Source organism: Petromyzon marinus, chromosome 43 (genome assembly GCF_048934315.1).
Source record: "Petromyzon marinus isolate PM22_M1 ecotype Great Lakes invasive population chromosome 43, UKy_Petmar_22M1.pri1.0, whole genome shotgun sequence".
Lineage (NCBI taxonomy): Eukaryota > Metazoa > Chordata > Hyperoartia > Petromyzontiformes > Petromyzontidae > Petromyzon > Petromyzon marinus.
The window spans coordinates 8,723,256-8,746,869 of NC_133709.1; the positions used below are offsets into that span (position 1 = coordinate 8,723,256).

Genomic DNA, 23,614 nt, shown 5'->3' on the forward strand with positions numbered 1-23,614 from the left:
CATCCCGTGTCTGCCTGCCAACATCTCCTATCTGGGTCTCCCTCTCTCTGGGGCAAAGGGGACTGGGCCGAAGGTTCTGGGTCCAAGGACGGGATGGGTCTCTGCCCAGTGTCTGGAAATGGCAGGGCTTGGGGTACACAAAGCTCGTGCGCGTGGATTGGAATATTAAAACGTTGCGCCAAGGTCACATTAGACTCATGATCGTCATAATCATCGTCGTGCTTAATCATTGGCGTGGCGTCACCATGATAGTCATCATCTTGAATTGAATCGTCAATTATCATCTTGTATCATGGTCATCAACATCATCATTTCTCGCACCTCCGATTAGCACGTTTGGCTACGTACAGTGCGAAATAAGTTCCACATGGATACATCAATGATTTTGAGCTACGTAAATAATCTCTGCCAAACTCGATAAAAACCCGTGTCAAATGTACGACCTCCGACCGTCAAACTCGACTCCTCCCATGTCAAGCGTGCGAGCGTCGCATTGTGAACGAAAGCACGCGTCTAAACAACATTTCCCGGAAAAAGCAATCGGCTACGCCAATTTTTTTTATTTGCGTTAAAATTAAAAACCGTACAAAATCTGAGCATTCTGAACTGTGCACCCTCGCTGCATTTTAATATTTTACCGTTGCACATTAGCGAGCGTTCACGACGCTCGTTTTTTCGTACAATATTGCACGTTTCGCAAGTAAATGGCAATAATTTATTTTTTTAAATGTCTCTTAGACAATTCAAACTTTACGTTATTTGCTCCATTAAGTTACGGTAGCAGCAGACCTCTGGACTGGCAGAGGATCGTCAGGTCAGTGGGTCAGGGAACTGTCCCGGAAGACGAAACCACACTTCCATAATAATAACTTGCAACGCGCAATGATTTCACAAACCGACCAAGGTCCGAGCGCTACTCGGAGGCGTCTGGCCTTCAAAAGGCCTCTCTCCTACCCAACGCTCGCACGGTGCTTCATTCGCACTGCACAGTGGGGGGGGGGGGGGGGGGGGGTTCCCCGCCTATCAGTCAACAACAACAAAAAATCAACATAGTCCTGGGCCTTGGTAGAGCGGCTGAATCAAGGGGGCGATGCAACTAAAAAAAAAGCAACGACTTATCTCGGTACATATCTACAAGAGCTATTATCTCAGTAAACATCTACAAGAGATGTTCATCTCTTTGGGTCGTGGCTTTTAGAGAAAGAACTTAATATAATTGTATTTAAAATTCTATTTTGTACAGCTGTTGGGTCACTGGGCTGAGACATCAAATGCGTGACACCCGAGAACCTGGTTTCACCCGCAGTTGGGCTGCTAAAACCCATATTTGTAACCAAGGTCTCGGTGGTTCTGAGCTGTGTCTCCGACATGGCCATTATGAACCCCTTGTGAGAGAGCGCAAAGACAACAAACCACTAGGGCCTGAGCCCAGGATCTCATCGGTGCTGGTTCACTGCCACTGCCATTGTGGACCATCTGAAACTTCCCGCCACCTCTTGTTTACCGACACATTCTACAGCAGGGTCCTGCTTATTTGAACATCATTTGAACATAAAGACACTTTGAGAACACTGTCTGCAGGAGTCCGGGAGGGAGGGTTCGGATGGAGGGATGGGAAGGGAGGGAGTTCACGTGCACAGGGCCATTGCTTCGTTGCCGAACAGCTCCACGAAATGCTGCACGTACTCCTCACAGTGTTCGCCTGCACACAGGGTGTGGGGGTGGGGGAGCACAGGGGTTTGTACACACCAGCGCACACAGCTAAGAATGTACAACTAAAAAGACAAATATCCCGTTTAGCTGACAGATTGTTGGGGTAAATGCTGTTATTGAGAACTAATTACAGCCAGCATTGCACAGGAGGTGGTGGCAGGTCCAGCGTCCTTTTTTTCTCAAGTACCGATGTTTACAAACCACGCCAGGCACTTGTTCATGGTTGAATCGACCTAGGTGAGGCCCAGGACTGGTTCAGATATTCATCACTGACGTTGGCCGCGAGTGAGAATCGAACGTGGGTCGCCAGGTTCATAGTGCAGCGCGCAAACCACTGCGCTTCCCACACAAGACACCCCGTATAACCTTAACAGACGGTTGGGGGCAAGTGGTGTTAGCCAGCTTTTATAAAGGCCGGCACGGTACATGAGGGGGTAGGTGGCCAGCACCACGCCCGACCGGCTTTGTCTCCCCAGTGGGGGAAGTCACATACAACACCAGGTACTCATTTGAGACTGAGTCGACCTAGGGGAGGCCTAGGACCAGTTCAGATATTTGTCACCGGTGTTGGTCGAGAACGGGAATCGCTGGGTTTGTAGCGCAGTGCGCTAACCGCTACAATACCGTTCCCCACACTCACAAACACACACATGCATACATACATATACATAAAAACAAGCCCACACTGATACACGCACATTTACAGACACGCGCACACACTGATACTCTTCTATATACGGTACATACCACACTCATACGAAGTGACACTCCATACATAGATACACACATACAAAATTAAGACACAGGATGTCGTGATGCAGACACAGACATTCAAATCTGGAACACCCCGCCTGCCACCGGACATCCGAAAAGCACCGAACGTCTCTCAATTCCATGGTTTGTGCAAGCCAAACCGATTAAGACTTGACTTTACATAACGTCAACATTTTATAAGTGAAAACTGGCTTCTTTGGTTCTTTCGGTAAAGTCATGTAGAATGAGAATAAAATAATAAATTGATAAAAGGCCGCTTGTGTTGTGGCCGAAACGTCGTGAGAATATTATTGTGTTATTTTATAAATTTATTATTTTATTCTCATTCTACGTGACTTTACCGAAAGAACCAAAGAAGATGAATCATTGCAGTCACGAAAGCTTTAAATCGAAAAATGAAAACTGGCTCTTTACTTGTCATTTACTTTTATTCGTTGCGCACGGCAGCACTATATTTCGCGCTCGCTCGCCATTTACTTTGTTCAGTCGGTGTTAGCTGGTGATGGGTGGCGTGACAAGTTTCTCTTTTCTCATTCCTGTTGCCCCATGCCCCCCCCCTTCCCCTACCGTACCGCTCCCATCCCGCTGCGACGCGCACCGCTGCCTACTTAACCGAGGGCGATATCGTAACGTAGAATAAATGAAAAATCGATTGCTCAATTGATCCATCAATGCACGCCCCCCCCACCCCCCCGCATAGGGCACCGGGGCTGAAGCGAGGGTTTCCGCGCAGGCGCGCGTTGCGCTGCTGAAAGAAGCGGAAGACGGTGAAGAAGAGCGCCCCGTCCTCCGTTGCACGCGCCGCCTCCAGGAACTTGCGCGCAGACGCGCTGTCCTGGCTGCCCGCAGCGCGGACGAAGCGCACGGCGCCCAGCACCTGCTGCCGCGACAGCAGCACCTCCACGATCTCGTCGTTCGCAGTCCCCAGCCGCTAACCAATGGGGGGGGGGTGATGAAGGGTGGAGGCGAGGGTGGCGCAGAAGGCAAGGGGTCGGCAATGGAGGAGGGTCGTTAGCTTCATTATCGCTGTAGTTATCATTTACCGTCGTTGTCATGGTTGTCACTGTTATCTCAGTTGCTGCCGTTATCATTTCACCACCTTCGTCGTGAATGTAATTAGTGTCATCGTTATCCGATTTGTAGTCATGATCGTCCTGGCTGTTATTAGTGTCACCGTCTTACGTGGTTTCGATCCCGACCGCCGACGCCTGCTGTATGTATTTGGAGTATGCGGTGTCTCTCTCCCCGTAGTCTTGTGGAATTTTCTCCGGATGCTCCAGTTTTTTCCCTCCACATTTAGAATCAACATCACGCATTTAGAGCATTCGGCTCCATTAAATTTCCACGATATAAGCCACTTCGTTGACCTATCATTTGTGATAGCCATGTCACTTCTGAAAAAAAAATCTACGTAGCTCAGTGGGCCTTACCTTGTAAAATAAAATAACAAAATAATAGTATAGAACATTTACAAAACAAATGAAGAGACAACGGACCTTGCTCTCAGCTCAAAGCCATTATCTCAGTGGCGCTGGCTTAGTGTTACCAACAGAGCAATTATGAAAGCTAAACAGTGAGCGAGGCATCCAGACCCCCCCCCCCCCTCCCCCGTAAACTTTCCACGCATTGTGCGTATGCGTGTTATTCATGTGTATGTATTTACGTATGTTTAACTTCTTTCGTACCATATGTAGCCAACCGTGCTAATCGTAGGTGTGGTAAATTGGAGGTGCGTCTGCATCGATACCTCCTACCGCCGCTGATTGGAGGTGCGGCATTGCCGCTCCACTCAGCTCAGCTCGACAGACCGATTAAGCTTTGCCCCCCCTCTATGCTTTCACAAACGCGACGCTGTGTTGGTAAACATGTGTCGTCTTACACACTGGCGTTTGGCTGCCACGGAACTTGGCATACAACTAAGCTGGGTCTCGCGACCGGTGTCGCAAACCAGCATCGTTTAAACTTTCGGGTCGAGGCCATAAATCTCCCGTGCAATCGTCGGGAGTGAACATCTGTTGCGCATTTTGAAAATAACAGAAATGTTTCAACGTTTAGCTTTTTTTTCCCGGAAAGCCTCGCCGAGTTGCGAAGTCCTGTGTTCAGTAGAGTCCGCCATGGGGATGTTTGGCCGAGTTAATTTTTAAAGAATGGTTTTGCTTGTCCGAGCAAACCAAAGTTGTTTTGATATCTTCCGCAAAGCTGTTGTTTTGCTCCGGTTTCTGTTTGCTTCACTGCAGTAATTTATTGCTTTCATAATTTTTGGCGACTCGGGTCACTCGTGCAAGTGAGACTTTATCCTGGTCTCTTGAGTGCTTTCGCCTGGTCAAACAAATACCATTGAAAATTGAACAATCAAAGTTTCATCCCGAAAGATTGCATAATCCACTGCTGTCCTGCCATCCTGTCGCCACATCGCAGCCAATGCCTACAACCAACCTGCTATTCCCAGGCAGTCTCCTCATACATATACTAACCAGGCCAGGCTCTGCTTAGCTTCCAGGATATGATGCGAGTGCATTCTGGGTGATTTCGTTTTAAGTTCATGAGGAAGTCAATACTAACGCCTTTTAAGAGGCTGCTGCATCACTTGAAGGGATCTCAGAGGTAGCGCTGTGATATCCGCTTCGACGAGCCATTCTCTGATGCAAAGGGTCACCACTGCCCGGGCAAGAGATCCGAACGGTTTTGTCATCTCGCGACACAATAATATCAACGTAACGTTTCGTGTTACATAAAGCGTCATCGCTCGTGCAAATTGCAGCTCTTACAAACCACAGACAAGCTTGGACGGCAGTCGCCAGGATGCGAGGAGCCAGCGCTACCAACAACTGCCCGAGCTCTGTGGTCCTCTGTAACTTAAGCTGTGTTCAGCCAATTACTCAGTATTTATTACACGACGCCAATAGCACAATAAGGGCATCAAAGTTTTATTTCTAAAAAGAGTTCTGCTCTGCAGGTGAATGAGAAACCGGCTTACTGTTACTGCCATCCCCCTGGCCAACTCGCATTTAACGAGGCTTGGCAGGGTCACAGCGCGCAAGGGTGATGTCTCTCTGAGACCAGTCACACTTATGAGGTACCAACGATATGGTGATGGAGATAATAAGCGGTGGCACAGTGGTTAGCCATGTGGGGAGGGCGGCGCTATGTCTCTCCAAATAAAATCAACGCTGAACCGCTTGCACATTTCCTGAGATTCAGCGGTGAACGGGACACGCACCCTGCAACTTGCAGACACCTTGAAACGGGAAATGGTTAAGAGGAACAGCGCAGAAAACGAAACGGTGTCTTCTATGTGTCACTGACTCGATACCTTGAGCATGTCCAGGGCCAGCTGATGAGCAGGTGGATAGATGCTCTCCAAGGAGAGCATTAAGCAGGCCTGCAAGTACAAAAACAAAGAGCCCCCCCATATAGCCATTAGCGGACTGTTGAGACAAGTGCTGTTCGCGAGCAGCACCTATGAAGGCCGGCACGGTACACGAGGGGGTGGGTGCTCAGCACCACGCCGAGCTGCCAGACGCACGTATATATACACACACACACAAACACGTATACGCACGCACAAAACAATGACAAATATTCCCCCATGTAGTCTGCAAAGGCTGTTGGGGAGAGTGCTCTTAGCGAACACCTCTAAAGGCCAGCATGGTGCACGAGGGTGTGGCGTGGCCAGGACTACGCCTGGGCGCCTGTGTCTCCCCAGCACTCATGTTTTACACCGCACCAGGTTCTCATTTGAGGCCGAGTCAGCCCAGGACCGGTGCAGATATTCGCCACCGATTTTGGCCATGGCCGATATTCGAACTCGCGCTGCCGAGTTCGTGGCGCGTTGTGCTAACCTCTGCGTCACCGCTCCACGCACACACAGGACACATCTACTCACAAGAACGCAATAAAGCTAAAGGTCCCCCACCCTCGTAGGCATACACAGGCTGTCTGGGAAAATTGGCTTTAGGTTGCTTGGCTGCACACTGTCATTGCATCTCCTGCTGTGCACGCCTGGCTGCCTTCGCCCCCCTCAGTGCCGCCGATACTCGTCGTGGCACATCCGAAAGCGGCGACCCCGCGGGTTAATCGTGGCGCGCGTCTACCTCCCTGCCCCCAACGGGTTACTCACCAGTGGCTTTGAGTCGCTGAGCACGTGGTACTGCAGCAGCTGGTGCAGCTGGTAGAAGCGGTTGTTCTGCACCAGCGTGTTGATCACGAGCTCGTACAGGTAGTGCTGGCAGCGGCGGCAACAACAACAATGACCGCGTGGGTATCTGACTCCGTCCGTCCAGTGCTCGCCAAGCTGTACGGCTTCCGATTGCCGAATTAATACATTGTAATAAAGACGCAACTTATTGCTAACAAAGTGTTTGCCACAAATACACCACAATATCTAGCTAATCTCGTCAAGGAGCATAAACTATCACGCGAACTCTGGTCATCCTCGCAGCGGCTTTTCACTAGCCATCGAACAAAGACGGTCACCGCATCGCGCGCTTTCAGATGCGCTTCTACGGCTGTCTGGAACGTTCTTATTTCCGATATTAGGAAGCCACTGGCGGTACGCATTTTTTTATCTGGATTGAAAACGAATTTCTTCAGAACTGCTTTATGTATTTCGTTTGTTGTCCTTCCCCTGCACCTTAGATTTAGCGCGGATGGCTACGTATGGTGCGAAAGAAGTTCAACATGCTTACAGGAGAATGCCTTCCTGGGAGTAGGTGATGCCCGGGTTAATTATGACTTGGCTCGTCAGATATACAGTCTGATGTACACACGGCACCGCTGTGACCCGGGGGTTGGATGGCATAGTGGTCCAGTTGCTTTTTTTCCGATTTACATTTACTTAGCTTGCTGCGATTTTTGGTGACCCAGGTAAACTCCTGCAAGTGAGACGCGTCCTGCTCCCTCGAGTCCAAAAAGCTGGTTTCAACAAACTAAACTTGACCCGAGTGCTCGACTCACAATCAAAAAGTGCATGAGTTCAAAGCCCATTTGTGGGCCAACTCAGCCCATCATCGCCATCATCATCATCACCATCTTTGCAGGGTTCATAAAAATTAGTAAAGCATCTCGGCGAATAAATGCTACAAATACGTCAACAACTATTGCTTGGGCTTAAACGGAAGAAATTTAAGTCGGCGTTATGTGGACTGGCCCTCTTTCCCTTGTCCCCTAGCCACCTACGCAGAGGCTGGGCCAGTGAGCCAATCGGCGTAAACAAACAAAACGACAACTCCGGCGGCGACGCCGTTAAATTCAATTCCTGAAGAAGCTCACAACAGCACGTGGAGCGAAACGTCGGACGCCGTGCCAAAGAACGCGCGCCGCGCCGGGCCTTGTAAAACACGTGGCAAGAAGCTGGGTGCGGCCGTCGGGAACGCAGCCCCGTGGCGCCACCTTGTGAGTGCCGGGCCTCACAGCGGCCTCCCGTGAAACAGGGGGAGCACACATGGAAGCGCTCGTCCACCCCCCCCCCCTTGTTTATCCACAGCTCTGAACCAGTTCTGGCAATTCCACATTCCTATGGCGGGGACAAGTCTATCAATAGGACGCGTCAAATATTAACTCGCCACAAAGCAGTACTTAACGACTCAACCCCCCCCAAAGGGAAGATGATAAGCAGAGACGATACCCGACAGATTGAACTTGCAAATTTCTGATTGCTTGTCCAGCTCTCCGACTACTCTAACTATCCTCCACCTGCATGAAAAGCTGAACACTCACCTACGCACTGGGGGGGGGGGGGGTGAAGCAGGGTTGAGACTCACCTGCACGGTTATCTGTGCTTGGTTGAGTGAGCGGATATACTCCATGAGCACCGCGACGATGAACTTGTACGAGATTTCCTGCCACAAGAAGAAAAAAAAACACACAGCCGTTATGAACCCCACCGGTGTATACAAGAGGTCCAAGGGCTACAACCTGAGACTTCAGTTGCACTTGGGCTCTGGCATGGACATTATGAGCCCCTAAATAGGGCACAGTGAGACACCCAGAATCAGGGATTTAACCGAGGCCCCCCGCAAGGCTGGCTCAGTGTCGCTGGCACGGCCATTATGAAACCTTAATTTGACAAGAGATGTCCAGACCCAGATCTCAGCAATGCTGGCCAAGTGTAATTGCCATTTCCATTTAATACAAACCCCCTGATAATTTAAACCCCAGGCTCAGTATATGCTCCAACAATCTCATTCGTATTGGTGCAATGCCTCCAACACAACCATAATGAACCTCTTCAGAAGACAAAATTCAGTTTCAGAAGTCAAACCCAACATCTCATCAGTGGTGCCTCAATACCTGCCATGGACATTATGAAACCCCTAATACAGTTATATATGAAGCCTCAAGGTCATGTGGGCTGAAGCCATAAATCTTAGCATTTCGGCCTCAGTGTCTCCGATAGAGCCAATAAAAATGTGGATGCAGCATCTAAGCGGCCACATCTCCAGACACTGTGCAGAAACGGTCCGTATGTTATTTGTTGGGAGAGACAGGTCTAGGCAGAGTAAAAAAAAAAGATCTTGGAAGTCCGGATATGAACAGGGGGCGGGGAGTCAACAGCATGGATGGCTGGGGGAAGGAAGTTCCAGACCATGTGGCCACCATGGGACAGTATGAACCCAATCGGACAAACGCTTAAACCCTTGAGACACACAGCCCTGGTGCTGGCCGTCTCCGGCACAGCAGTTGTGAACCCCTTGTGAGTGAGACAGGCAGCCTCGCGTCTCTCAGACATGGAGCCTTGGTGCTGGCGCTGCGCCGTACCCGCTTCTCCGTGAAGGCCGACAGCACGTGCGTGTACATGGTGGACTGGTCGATGACCGACTGCTTCTGCTGGTGCCGGCTCAGTTGAGAGGAGCCTTTGTACTGGCCAGACTCCACAGCCTGCACACAAACATCAAAGGATGCCATTCACCACCAAGCAGCAGTGACGCCACCACAGTACTTGCGCCAGGCTAGGTACACTTTGAGGCTATCACGTGGGGTGTGGAAGACTCGCTGCCGGCAGGTCACGGGAAAGACCCAGGTGTGTTAATGAGTTAACTGAAAGGCGACTGCCAATTGTGTCTCTGTGCCTCGCACTGTGCTAACTTAGCGCCCTCTATTGGGCAAAGTAGAAGCTGTGGGGATGCCGTGGCTTTGTGTGTGTGTGGGGAGTGGTAATGTAGGGGCTGGCATGCTGCGCTACGAACCCGGTCACACAAATTCGATTCCCATTCACGGCCACCACACCCACCCTTTTCAGTGCCATGCCATCTTTTGTAAGTGCTAGCTCACGCGTCTTTTCCCAAACAGTCTGTTAAGGCTATATGGGGGATATTTGTATGTATGTGGTGTTATTGGTGATGATGGTAGGTATGATTGTGTTTATGGTGACCCGGGTGGTGATGACGGTGGTGGTGATGGTGGTTATGGTGCATTCTTAGGTGCTCGCGAACAGACATTGCCCCAAAAGTCTTTTAAGACTATACGGGGGATCTTTTCTTTGATGGTGGTGATGATGGTGGTACTGGTGGTGATGATGGTGGTGGTACTGGTGGTGGTATTGGTGGTGATGATGGTGGTAATGGTGGTGGTACTGGTGGTGATGATGGTGGTGATGATGATGGTGGTACTGGTGGTGGTATTGGTGGTGATGATGATGGTGGTACTGGTGGTGATGATGGTGGTGGTACTGGTGGTGGTATTGGTGGTGATGATGATGGTGGTAATGGTGGTGGTACTGGTGGTGGTATTGGTGGTGATGATGGTGGTACTGGTGGTGGTACTGGTGGTGATGATGGTGGTGATGATGGTGGTACTGGTGGTGATGATGGTGGTGATGATGGTGGTACTGGTGGTGATGATGATGGTGGTACTGGTGGTGATGATGATGGTGGTACTGGTGGTGATGATGATGGTGGTAATGGTGGTGGTACTGGTGGTGATGATGGTGGTAATGGTGGTGATGATGGTGGTAATGGTGGTACTGGTGGTGATGATGGTGGTGATGATGGTGGTGGTACTGGTGGTGGTATTGGTGGTGATGATGGTGGTACTGGTGGTGATGATGGTGGTGATGGTGGTGGTACTGGTGGTGGTACTGGTGGTGATGATGGTGGTGATGATGGTGGTGGTACTGGTGGTGGTATTGGTGGTGATGATGGTGGTGATGATGGTGGTGGTACTGGTGGTGGTATTGGTGGTGATGATGGTGGTACTGGTGGTGATGATGGTGGGGATGATGATGGTGGTGGTACTGGTGGTGGTATTGGTGGTGATGATGGTGGTACTGGTGGTGATGATGGTGGTGATGATGATGGTGGTGGTACTGGTGGTGGTATTGGTGGTGATGATGGTGGTACTGGTGGTGATGATGGTGCTGCTGCGGTGGGATGCCTGCTGGTAGGCGAGCTCTGCGCTGAGCCATTCGTGGTAAACCTGGTTGAGTTTGTCAAACACGGCGGCCACAGTGGGCAGACTCTCCTGCCGCGCCGCGTACAGCACTGCACACGCAGTTCACGCACACGCAGAACAGACACGCACACGGTGACAAAGATCACCCGTATAGCCGCAACAGACTTTTGGGGCAAGTGTTGTTAGCGAGTAACACTTATGAAGGCCGGCATGGCACACGAGGGGGTGGGGTGGCCAGCACCAAACCCGACCACCTTTGTCTTCCCAGTGGCGATCTTTTTACGCACCGCATCAGGTACTCATTTTAAGTCGAACTCGGGGAGGGGCCCAGGACTGGTTCAGATAATCGTCACTGGTGTTAGCTGTGAGCGGGAATCGAACCTGGGTCACGAGGTTCGTAGTGCAGTGTGCCAACTGCGATACTACTGCTCCCCACGATGCACACACAGTATATACACACACATAAGTGGTACACACACACCCATGTCTCTCAGACCATGCTTATCCATGCCCCTATTTCCTGTGCATCTGTGTATTCCCGTATTCCTCATGTGTCCTCATATCGCCTGTGTCTTCTGTATCTCCATGTCTCCCATTTCCCCGTCCACCCATTTCCATATGCCTCCCCCGTATCACCGTCTTGCCGTGTCCCTGTGTCTCTGTGTCCCATCTTGTCTTGTTGCCCCGTGCGTGTCCTCCACGTGTCCCCCACACGTCCTCCGCATGTCCCCGTCCCCCCCCTCTTCCCCCCCATGTCCCCTGCTTGTCCCCCCGCTTTTCCCCAACTTGTCCCCCGCGTGTACCCATCCCCCGCATGTCCCCCACATTCCCCCCGAGTGTTCCCTCCGGGTGTTCCCCCCCGCCTCCCGGTGTCCCACCACGTGTCCCGCCCTGCGTGTCCCCCGCGTATTCCCCATGTGACCCCCCGCAAGTCCCCATCCCCCGCGTTGTCCCCCCCCCCGTGTCCCCCCGTGTCCCCCACGTGTCCCCCACGTGTCCCCCACGTGTCCCCCGGGTGCGCGCGTACACTGGCGGCACACGGTGAGCATGACGGAGCGGCACTCGCGTCGCTGCAGCAGAAACTCCATGAGACGCGAGCGGTCGGAGAACGCGTCGAGCACGGGCTCCAGGCACAGCTGCAGCGTGCACAGGCAGCCTGCGCAACGTACACACCATGCACACAATTCGTACGACGTACACACCATGCACACAATTCGTACGACGTACACACCATGCACACAATTCGTACAACGTACACACCATGCACACAATTCGTACAACGCACACACCATGCACACAATTCGTACAACGCACACGCACACAATTCGTACAACACACACGCACACAGACAGCCTGCACAATCGACACAACAGATACAGATAAGGGCAACGGACTAATTTCGGGCTGAGTGGACCCAGGGGAGGCCCGCTGGGGCCACTCACCGAGTTTGGCATCAATGATGATGTTGGGCTGGAACACAATCCAGCTGGAAGAGTCTGGGCAGAAGGTCAAGGGTTAACCCGGGGAGACGCACACCATGGATGGTGGCGGCGGTGCTGGTCGCGGCTTTGGCTGTGGTGGTGGTGGTGATGATAGAGGTCATGGTGGAGATGGCAGTAGTGATCTGGTGATGTCAGCAGTGGTGATGTCAGTGACATTAGTGATGTGGTGGTTTTAGCGGTGGTGATGCGGCAGTGTTGGCGATGTTAATTTGGCAGTGGTGATGTGGTGGTGTTAGCGGTGCTGATGCGGCAGTGTTGGCGGTGATGTGGTGGAGTTAGCTGTGGGGATGTAGTGGTGATGCGGCTGTGTTAGCGGTGGTGATGCGCCGGTGTAGGTAGTGGTGATGCGGCGGTGTTAGCGGTGCTGATGTGAGAGCCAATGCTGCTCCTGCGGTGCCACGTCAAGGATACACAGCTCAAATGGGACCGGTGCAGGCGCCAGTGCTGCCGTGGGACCTGGGAGTCGGAAACGAAAATAAAAAATCAAACGTCCTCTCCCGATCCACCGAGCCGCAGCTCATGTACGCGAGTCTGAGCGAGCCAGAGCGACGAGCGTATTTGGGTTACGTATGAGCAAGTGCGTGAGCGGGCGAGCAAGAGAATGATCGTGCTAGTTCATGGGCGGGAGCATCAGCAACGAGCGTGAGTGAACACGTGCGAGTGTCACTTGGCGAGTCAGCGTTACGAGAGTCTCAGTGAGCGAGTCGGTGTGCGAGAGTTGGCGTGCAACGGTGCAAGTGAGCAAGCGAGCGAGGTTCCGAGCGAGCGAGCGAGCTAGCGAGGAGGTGTGCGCCCACTAGCGTGTACAATCACACATGTGAGTGCACGTGATCGTGTGTGCAAGTGAGTTGCTGCTGTGCAATGCAAGTGCACGTGTGCACGCGTACGTGCGTATGCCGGGCATGGTGTTGGCCACCCACCCCCTCATGTCGTGCTCACTTACAGCACTTGGCCCCAACAGCATGCACTTGCGTATGTACGAGCATGTGTGAGTGTGTACATGTGAGTGCATGTGTGTGTGCAGACCGATGCCACGTGTGTGCATGCGTATTCATGCATTTGCGTGAGTGTATGTTTATTATATTTCGCACCATACGTAGCCAACAATGTGAATCGGAGGTGTGTGTGCGTGCGTGTGCAGACCGGCGCGACTCTGCAGGGCATAGGGGCGGATGGATGCCGGCGGCAGCACCGGGTAGTGAATGTTGACGTGGCCGTCAAACTCCTTCCCCATCCGGATGTCGAAAACCAAGGACGTCTGAAACCAACAAATAAAGAATTCACGGTACCTGCATCTGTGCAAGCCTGGGTCGCCGAGGTAGTTAACATCTTGCCACCTTGGCGAGGCCAGGAGGGAGGTGATCGTGATTTATAGGCAGAGAGCGGTGGGAATGTGGAACCGGCTGTTCACGCAACACGTGGTAATGGTAGGAGCAGATTCACTGGGACTCGTCAAGAAATCCCTCGATGAGGTCCTAGAATCGATCTCCTACCAACAACGAAATGAGCCGGATGGACTGAACGCCCCCCTCCTTTCTGATGTCTCTATGGCAAGTTATAGATTGATAGATTGAAAGGACATATATATAAATAAACTCTTTTAGACGGATGGATATGAATAAAGATACAGAGTGTGATGGGTTGATCTATAATCTGACAGATAGATGACTAGGCAGCTGGATAGCTACACCAACAGACACATAAATAGAAATACTGATTGAAGGATAACTGAATAGTTTGCTATACAGCGAGAACGACTGATACGTGAGAATGACCGAAAGCTGCCTAGACCGATGGACAGATAAATCGAAGCATCCAAATTGCGCATCCACCTTGGAGATCTGGTGGTGGGACTATGCAAAGGTTGTCCAACACGACAGACAGACACTTATGATGTATGGAGAATGAACAAACAACAGATTTATACATCGCGAGGCACAGACGGCGGGCCGAAGATCTGGTAGTCGACTATGCAGAGGTTGTCCACCACAACGGACAAAGACCGATCATGCATGGAGAGGTAGATGATGGGCCCGAAAGGTCAACGAATAGACAGAAGACAGATGTATGCGTCGTTAGGCACAGACGGTGGGCCGAAACAATCTGGCCCTTTCCCCCGCGCGTCCACCTTGGAGGTCTGGTGGTGGACGATGAAGAGGTTGTCCACCACGTTGACCGCGAAGCGCCCCGTCGTGTTGAGCTTCAGCACGTGCTGCTTGCGGCACGGCCCGTCCCTGGGCGCCAGCGGGAGAACGAGGATGCGTAAGAGGAGAGTTTTCGGCGTTATCGGCGTTATGATTTAAGGGTGTGCCCACGCGCGTCGTGGTGGCAAGTTGGAAACCCAGGTGGAGGCCCCTCGGCACGCTCACTTGGGCAGGAGGTAGAGTAGCACCTCGGCGCCGGGCTGTGCCGTCGTGCGCACCGTGTGTCGCAGCACGGCCACAAACAGCTGCCCGTATCTGCCGAGAGACGAGAGAGCGAGGTCGCGCGGCCACCACGGGCGCTGTGTGAGGCGTGTCAATCGTGTGCGCTACCTAAGATTGAAAACTCATTTGTTGAGAATGGCTTTTTTTGTGTTTAGTTTGTTGTACTTCCCTGCACCTCCGATTAGCATGGTTGGCTACGTACACTGTGACAAAAGCTCAACATACATACATACATGTAAGACGTCTGTGCGCAGGACCGAGGGTGTACAACACACGAGTGGCTTGCGTGTGGGCAAGGCGTGTGCCAGTGGTTGCACGGTGCGCGAGCGGCGACGCACATGGAGGCCATGGAGATGTCTCTCTCCTGCAGGCACAGCTTGGCAGGCTTGGGCACCAGCGGCACCTCCACCTCGAACTTGCTCAGCTTCGTCATGGAGCCCGGCTGCCTCGCCACCCACGGACCGGGGGAACGAACACAGAGACAACCCCCTGCAGCGTGAGGCCGGGCCGAGCGCAGTAAACCGGCGATGTAACGTCGTTTGTGTCAGTGCCGGGCAACCTGTGGGCCGCGAGGCAGCATGCGGCCTATGGAGCCCCTCGTGGTGGTGGCCTGGTCTAAGTGTGTGTCTAGGGCAGGGATCGGCAACCAAAATAATAAGAGACATTTTTTTCGAATTCGGTAAAAATCTATATTTCAAGAGCCAAACTATGAGACGGTCCCTAATAAATAACGGCACGACACAGTCTTAATGAGCCGTATGCGGCTCCAGAGCCGCAGGCTCCCAACACCTGCCCACGGTGAACTGGACGTCCACGGTGAACTGGACTTCCATGGTCAGGGCGGGGCAAAACAAAATAACATGAAAAGCCATTTTCTCGAATTTCAAGGGCTGCAACTGCAGTCCTCAGGGGGCCACATGCGACTCCGGAACAGCAGGTTGCCAACCCCTGGTCTAGGGTGATGCGTGAAGGTCATGCTGAGTGCACAAGCACGGTGTGAAGTTTGCGGCCCACGAAGGTGAAAAGCAGGGCCGCTCATGTGGCCCACTAAGTCGTCTCGGTTACCCATCACCGACTGACGTGCTATGAAGGGCCATTGCCCAAAACGTTGGCGACGAATGTGTTTGAGTTTGTTTGTTATTGGTGCTCGTGCACCACTGCCAACGTAGCAGCATCACCAAATAATTTGTTTTATCATAGAAATTGGACCTTGGGATGGGATGATGTACGTTACTTGGATCCCAGGGTGTAAAATTCGCGGGTGATAACAATGTTGCTCTCCCCACATTCTGGCATGTCGCCCCGTGTCGCCCCGCATCACCCCCTTGTTTTCCTTGAGTTTCCACCATGTTTCCACAGTTTCTCGCTATGTCTCCATGTTTTCAATGCGTCTTCGGTGTCTCCCCTGTGTCCCTCACTCGTCTCCTTATGTCTCCTTCTTGTCACCACCGTGTCTCCCAAAGTCTTCTCCGTATCCCCGCATCTTGCGGTTGCCCCATATCTCCCCCGTGTCTCCCCTGTATCTGCCCCGTATCTGTCGTGTGTGTCTGCCCCGCGTCTCCCCACTGTCTCCCTGCAGCTCCCCCACGTCTCCCCCGCGTTTGCACCCGCGTCTCCACCTTGAAGTGGTAGGGTTGGATGACATTGCCCAGCACGGTGGTGGAGGCCAGCACCACGCTGCTGTCCGGGCAGTACACGAACCAGTTCACGTTGAGGCTCTGGCTCTTGAGCAGCTTGAGCGAGCGTTTCTCTGGGAGGACCTGAGTGTGAGTCGACCCATGGGGCAAGACAAGACGGTCAGAGATTTCACTCGGCAATCAGCTCGTCCATCCGTCCACATGTCCATCGGTCAGAGCAAGGATTCGTTAGCCCCATCAGCTTGTAAATTTGCCAACGCACCAGCTTACGATTCTGGCTACACATTCAGACATCGGCTCACCTGTTCGTAAATCCAGCCATTCATGAATCCACCCATTCATTAGTCCATCCATACTTCGACCAGCCCATCATTAACGCATTAGTTGCTTCATCCACTCGTCAATCCTTCCAAGAATCAATCTTGATTTGAAGCTTTCGTGACTGCAGGAATTCATACTCTTTGGTTCTTTTGGTAAAGTCACGTAGGTATAAAAAAGAATAGATCGCGACGTTTCGATCGCCACAAAAGCAATCGTCTTCAGGTGGGAGAGAGACGATTGCTCGTGTGGCGATCAAAACGTCGTGATCTATTATTTCTTCTACCTTCCAAGAATCCTTTCAATGATGCATTCGTCCACAAATTCATCACTCATCTATCCACCAATCAGTGTATTTACTTATATACAAAATCCACCCATTATTCTATCAGACCATCCACACCCGTCAGCCGCCGCTTACCATCGTCGCTAGCGCCGAGCTAGTTGTGGGTGCGGCCCCCGATGGCACTGGCTGGCTGGCTCGCTCACCTGGTAAAACTCGAGGCTGAAGTCGGTGACAAAGACGATCTCGTAGGCGCTGGTCCAGCAAAACCCTGTCACCTTGGCGTTCCTCGTCTGCGACAAACAGGGCGGACGCGGCCGTGAGTACCGGGTCGGTGGAACGTGGCAATGCGCGAGCCGAGCGGTAGCTCGGCAATTTCCGCCTTTGACAACAAAAATCGATGTCAACGTCGAACAGGTCAGCGGCCGCCGCTGCCGCGCCTCAATCGCGGGGGCGGCACGCATCTCCGTTGATATATCGATAAAATTAAACACCTTGTGCTCATATAAATCCATGCATCTCATGGAACAAAGTATGTATGAATCGCGGGCAGTCGGATAACGAAACCTGTCAAAGTAGACCAAAAATAAATTAAAACTACACTGCACAATTAAAACTACACTTGCACAAATAAGAATGAGCCCCTGCATTAAACCACAACCCCAGAATGAGAACGGTGACAATTCTTTGAATTACAAAGTTGACAGCGGGCGTAGGGTGGGGGGCCACGGTGCTGATGCCCAAAGCAGGCGTCTCTCCTGTACCACCCCCCCTCACCTTGCATTCCTGCGAATACTCGGAACTACTCAGGTCCGGGATGAAGTTAATGAACTCCTGTTGGGACAGAGACATTAAGAGAGCACACAAGCATACTTAGTGGATTATATGCAACGACACATAAGCACACAAACAAGCATGCATAAATACACACACACGTAGATGCACACACACCGATACAAAGATCCCTCATTTTAGCCTCAATAGATTGTTGGGGCATGTGCTATTAGTGTGTGGCACCTATGAAGGCTGGCATGACACACGAGTGGGTGGGTGGCCAGCACCACACGCGCCCGCCCATGGCTCCCAAGAGGCGATGTTTACCGTACCAGGTACTCATTTGAGGCTGAGTCGACTAAGGGGAGGCCCAGGACCGGTTTAAATATTTGCTGTTATTGGTCGTATCAGTCGTTCTCGCTGTATAGCAAACTACAAGTTGTCCCCGAGTTACGATGGTCCGACTTACAATATTTCGATCTTACGATGGCGATGTCGATACGACAAAATTGCCATCAACAACCTAACATCGTTCAAGTATGCAGGCGACGGACAGAATCTTGGTGAGTACAGTACAATATGATATGTTACGATACATTCAATGCATGTATGATACGTAGCTCTAGCGATTTCATTTTAGGGTTACCACGATACGATACATACGTTCAATGCATGTTAAAAGTTTTTACAGCAGATAGGATCGTTTCCTGAAAAAACTTTCTATGAAATTGCAGTTCATATAGGTAGGCTAAGAATTTACCTTGTTTTTTTACTTTACATTTTACTGTGCAATACAGTATTGTAATTAATAAATACATAGAGTATATAGCTTATACAGTACAGTACTGTAAATTGCTCTGCTTTGCGAAATTATCACCATTATTTAAGACTCCTGGGTAGGCTAGGCCATCTTCGACTTACGATATTTTTGACTTACGATGGGGTCTTCGTAACGCATCTCCATCGTAAGTAGAGGACTACCTGTATTCAGTTATCCTTCAATCAGTATTTCTATTTATTTGTCTGTCCATCTGTTGTCATCATTAGACCTCCTTTGCCAGTACCAAAATGTAATAATAGGGTTTTTCCCCTTTTTTCTGGCAACAAAACTGAAACCTTTTTACAAGGTTCATAATGCAGCGCGCTAACCACTGTGCCACCGCTCACCACTGTAACAACAGCCTCCATCCGCCACTAAGTGGCGGTGATGTCACCAAGACACTTGTGCCACTCACGTTACCCTCTGCAGCGCTGATGTTTACACAACGCAGCAGTTACTCACTACAGGCCGAGTCGACCTAAAGGAGGGCACGAGACCAATTAAGATATTCGCCACCGACGTTGGCCACGAGCGGTAATCGAACTCGGGATCCCGTGTTCGTAGCACAGCGCGCTAACCGCTACACTACCGCTCTCCACGTACGCATATACACATACATGCACACACGCGAAACTGTACACGCACTCGCGCATATGGACACACATTCAAAGATGCCCCCCCACCATTTCACGAAGCTCAGCAGCAGTAGCTCAGTGCTCTGACATGGCCATTATGAGCCCCGGAGGCAGGCGGCCTCCTCGAGGTTGACAGTCTTATGAAACAAGTATAGGTCCTCACCACAGATTTGGGCGTCCTCTGCACTGCCAGAATTTTGTTCCCAACAGAAAACTTGATGGACTTAATCTCCCCTTTGTCCTCAAGTCTGGAGATCACATGAATACACACACACGCAAAGGCAGAGAGCTCAATGAAGCATTATAGACCGTGTTTAGTGAGCATCTATTAGGGCCGGGAATGGCACACGAAGAGAAGAGAAGGCAAGGCTCGCACCACAGCCCAACTGCCTTTGTCACATGTCACACCAGGCAGACCTCATTATTTTAAGGCTGAGCCCAGGACAGGGTTCAAGCCACCACCAGGAATTTAACCCAGGTTTCTGAGCTCCGTAGCACAATACACGACCCAATGCACTGCTTGTTCTCAGATACACACACACACGGTCATAGTCCGTGGTCCAGATCGGAAACTGGTATGACCTAAAATAGAAAAACTTTATTCGAATCCATTAATGTATACTACCAGTTATATATTTGATAACCCTACTCATTTCAAATGGTTCTCACACAATCCGGCACCTCCGATTAGCATGGCTGGCTACGTACGGTGCGAAATAAGTTCAAAATATATAAATACATTGGTCACGTACACAAATTAGAACAGCTAAAGTTATGCCACCTCCAGTGGTACCGACAAGTGAGAAATCAAGCCTGGGCCCATGGTCAATCTGTACAGGGCAAGGTGCGTCAGACGCAAAAGATGACACGCAGTGGAGATACGATGCAGGCGAGGTCTGGTGTGGTTAGGACAGCGTTAACAATGGGTGTAGTCCAGTGTCAACAGAGGGGTAGTGGCGGTGCACAGAATCGTGGAGTGGCCGTGTGCGCAGCTATGGAGGCATGGAGAGGTGCCGTGCGAGGCAGATAACCTTTGCGGCGTGGTGTGATACGTGCCAGGGTGGTTGACATGGCAAGGCATAGTGTGGCACACACGAATTCAATATCGTATACCGCATTGCAGTACGCATAGTGCAGTAACAACGCAGTGCGTTCATACAACACGGACTTGCGCCATTGAGTGACGGAGCTGTGCAGTGTTCTGCAGTGCGGTTTTGACTTGATGGACGCAATGCTACGCGGTACGGTTTGACGCAGTGCGGTGCTGTGTGTGGTGGCGCACTGTGGCGCGGTATGGCTCATCACCGGAAGTTGATGGTAATTTTCTCATCGAGGCCTCGCACCACCACACCAATGGCTCCGCTGGCACGCACGGCGAACACCTGGCACGGCACACATCACCCACACATCACATTGCATACATCACCCGGCACCGCACACGTTACCCCGCACACATCACCCAGCACCGCACACGTCACCCCACACACATCACCCACACATCACCTCGCACTGCACACATCACCCGCATACATCACCCATGGCGCCACACCGCACACATAACCCGGCATCGCACACATCATCCACACCATACGCATCACCCTGCACACAATATTTTACATTTCTTTCATTACGTTTGTTAACCCAGAAGAGCCTCACCGAGTCCCATAATTTTTTTTCAGGAGGGTCCTGTCAAGTTTTCGCAGTAGGGGTTGTGGAAATAATTGCTACGTATGCTGGCGGTGGGGGCGATCGTTGCTATGTATATTGCAATGGATTAATCTGCGGTCTAATTTTTAAAATTTGGCAAAGTTAGACCACGACGCCGGCACACAATGGATCACTATTGCGAATGAGGCCATTTGGAAGCAGACGGCGCGTATACATCACTGTTAACGCTGGGTCAGTGAAGTTCTGTCCCGAGGGCCCATTGTCCAGAATGTCACCAATTACAGAAAGCACCCCGATTTACGTCTCCATACCTTTTACGTCGTTTCGCAAATACGTCGGCACTTTATTAACACCGCTACCTGATTTGCGTCGCCTCAAACCAAACTTTACGTCGCTGACAGCATCGCACGTCCTCTCTCGTTATCCGTCACCTCCCAGCCTTCACCACCTACCCTGCAAATCGTTTTGATTTGCGTCGTTTCGGTACTCGTCATCGCACCTTTCAGGAACGCACCCCTGACGTAAACCGGGGTATAACTGTATTTATGTTTAGTTTTAAAGGCCGCGGTCTTATTGTCGCTTTACTGAAACACCGTGTGAGAGGAGAGACGAGAAGCTTACCCAGCTGAGCCAACGTGGGCATGTGGTTGTAAGGGTTAGGACCAATGTTCTTCACTAATTTTCAGAGGGGGGGCCCACATTCGCCGAGAAGACATCATCAGTGTGAGGGGCCACCACACATATGAAACCATTGGGGGTTTGAGAGCACGATGATGATGATGGGGGTGGGGGAGTGTTTTCACATTTGTGTATGATCGGGGGCCGCACTAAAGGCCACCAGGGGACGCCAGTGGCCCGCGTGCCTCGCATTGAACAACGCTGGGTTAGGCCAACGTTGGTCCAATGTTAAACTGTTGGCCCAACATTTAACGTTAACTGGGTATGGACCTATATTCTTGGTTCTTTCAGGTAAAGTCACGTAGAAGGGAAACAATAAAATAATAAAAATATAAAACAATAAAATTCTCACGACGTTTCGACTGCAACACAAGCAATCATCATCAGGTGTGAAAACCACAGCAAGAAAATTTGAATAAAGTGGCGTTTTTTTTTAAAGTTAGCACCACGGAGAGCGATTTGACAGTTTGTTCAGACGGACGAGTCCATCTATGTTCGGAAAAGAGGAGGGGGGAGACGAAAAATAATGGATGCGGTCTGAAAGCCACCGTAAGCGTGAACAATCAATTACGACCCGAAATGGTTGATCAAATCCTTCCAATGATTGCTAAGCCAGAATCCATCTTCTCGGTTGAAATTGTCTCTGTGTTTTGTATATGTGGATAGTCTAATGAACGAATCTCTCACGGTAGCCAGATGGCTTGCAGAGAACCTCTGTCTTGGAGAAGTCAATGTTTATGTGAGCCTACAGAATTACAACAGTGTGGTTGACCTGTTTGTTGGCCTCGTCAAAGAAGACGTTGTTGATGGTGGAGATCTCCTCAAAGCGGACCGGGTTAGGCCCCAGCTCCAGGTAGAAGGCCTCCTCCTCTTCCTCCTCCTCCCTCTTCATCTCTTTGGCCTCCATTGTCTCCCCCTCCCACCTCTCGCAACTGCTGCTGCTGCTAGCCACGCAGATTTCACAGGGACACGTGGTGGTGGTGATCATGATGATGATAATGTTGATGTTTCATGCTGGTCCTGACGACGACACTCATGGTGAAACGATGATGATGATGCCGCCGTTAATGATGCCCATGCCGAACTTTTTCATGGTCGATGGTCGCGCGACGGCTGATGATGATGATGTTGTTGTTGACTTATACAGCGCTGCTGCGAATGATGGTGGTGGTAGTGGTGGTGGTCGCGTTGCCGCTGTTGTCGATAACTCCGCTGCCGAATGACGTCGGCAATGGTAACGATGCCGCTCTTACCGCTGTCGTCGCTGCTGATTTGCTGTTGTTGTTGCTGCTGTTGTTGTTGTCGCTCCTGATGTTGATGATGCTGAGCCACCACGCCGCCCCGGTAGCAGTCCCGGTCACGTGAGCCTGCGGCGCGTGACGTTCCCACGTGGGGGCGAGGGGATGACGTCATCAAAGACAAAGCTCCCCGCCCTCCGTGTAGCCTGCAACAGACAGTAGGGGGGCAAGTGCTGTGAGCGAGCACCGAATGAAGGCCGGCACGGCACACGGAAGGGGGGGGGGGGGGTTGGCCAGCGCCACGCCCGTGCCGCACGCCTTTGTCTCCCCAGTGGCGATGTTTACTACACACCGCACACAGGTACTCATTTGAGGCTGAGTCGACCTAGGTGGGTGGTGGTGGGTTGCCCAGGAGCGGTTCAGGGTAATAATCGTCATCTCGGTGGTGTTGGTGGCCGTGAGCGGGGAATCGAAATCGGCGCCGCCGGGTTTCGTAACGCAGCGCTCACCGCTGCACGCGGGGAGGGGGGGTAGAGGCGGGATGACGTCTACACGATGCGTGTGACGTCATCTCTCGTGTGCTGCGCGGTGACGTCATCGCGTCGGGCCCTCAGGGGGGTGACGTCACCGCCACTCGGTTCAACGAACAGTGCCGCTGATAATTCATCACCCCAATAATTCAGTGTGTAAAAAAAATTGTTCCTGGGTAGTAAGTGTTATTTTCTAATTGCGTATGCCTCAAAAGTACAGAAAATGG

The 23,614-nt window shown here is 51.5% G+C and overlaps 1 protein-coding gene across 5 annotated transcripts; it reads right to left on the reverse strand.

Moving 5' to 3' along the window:
- Positions 1-523: 523 nt before the first annotated feature.
- On the reverse strand, positions 524-23,328 carry RMC1 (regulator of MON1-CCZ1). Of its 5 annotated transcripts, none has more exons than XM_076073798.1 (21): positions 22,873-23,328; positions 22,392-22,557; positions 20,579-20,655; positions 19,437-19,521; positions 17,822-17,878; positions 17,251-17,337; positions 16,426-16,566; positions 15,145-15,248; positions 14,750-14,839; positions 14,509-14,614; positions 13,524-13,638; positions 12,792-12,836; positions 12,321-12,374; positions 11,906-12,034; positions 10,861-10,967; positions 9,247-9,366; positions 8,250-8,327; positions 6,608-6,712; positions 5,801-5,869; positions 3,193-3,418; positions 524-1,702 (listed from the first exon to the last, which is right to left on the reverse strand). In XM_076073798.1, exons 2-21 carry the CDS (start codon positions 22,524-22,526, stop codon positions 1,629-1,631), a joined length of 2,004 nt encoding a protein of 667 aa, XP_075929913.1. In that variant the 5' UTR covers positions 22,527-22,557; positions 22,873-23,328; the 3' UTR covers positions 524-1,628. The 5 variants fall into 5 exon arrangements, with proteins under 5 accessions (XP_075929913.1, XP_032826254.1, XP_032826253.1 ...); XM_032970363.2 differs by having other exon boundaries at positions 22,392-22,560; XM_032970362.2 differs by having other exon boundaries at positions 22,392-22,563.
- Positions 23,329-23,614: the final 286 nt, after the last annotated feature.

What these genes read in the sequence shown, in the direction of transcription:
- RMC1 (XM_032970360.2), bottom strand. Translation starts at nt 22,607, where the DNA reads ATGATCACCACCACCACGTGTCCCTGTGAAATCTGCGTGGCTAGCAGC. An exon ending in TCAGCGACTCAAAGCCACTG is followed by an intron (nt 5,870 to 6,607) that starts GTGAGTAACCCG and finishes TTGTACTTGCAG; the next exon opens with GCCTGCTTAATGCTCTCCTT. An exon ending in AAACCCTCGCTTCAGCCCCG is followed by an intron (nt 1,703 to 3,192) that starts GTGCCCTATGCG and finishes CCCTGTGTGCAG; the next exon opens with GCGAACACTGTGAGGAGTAC.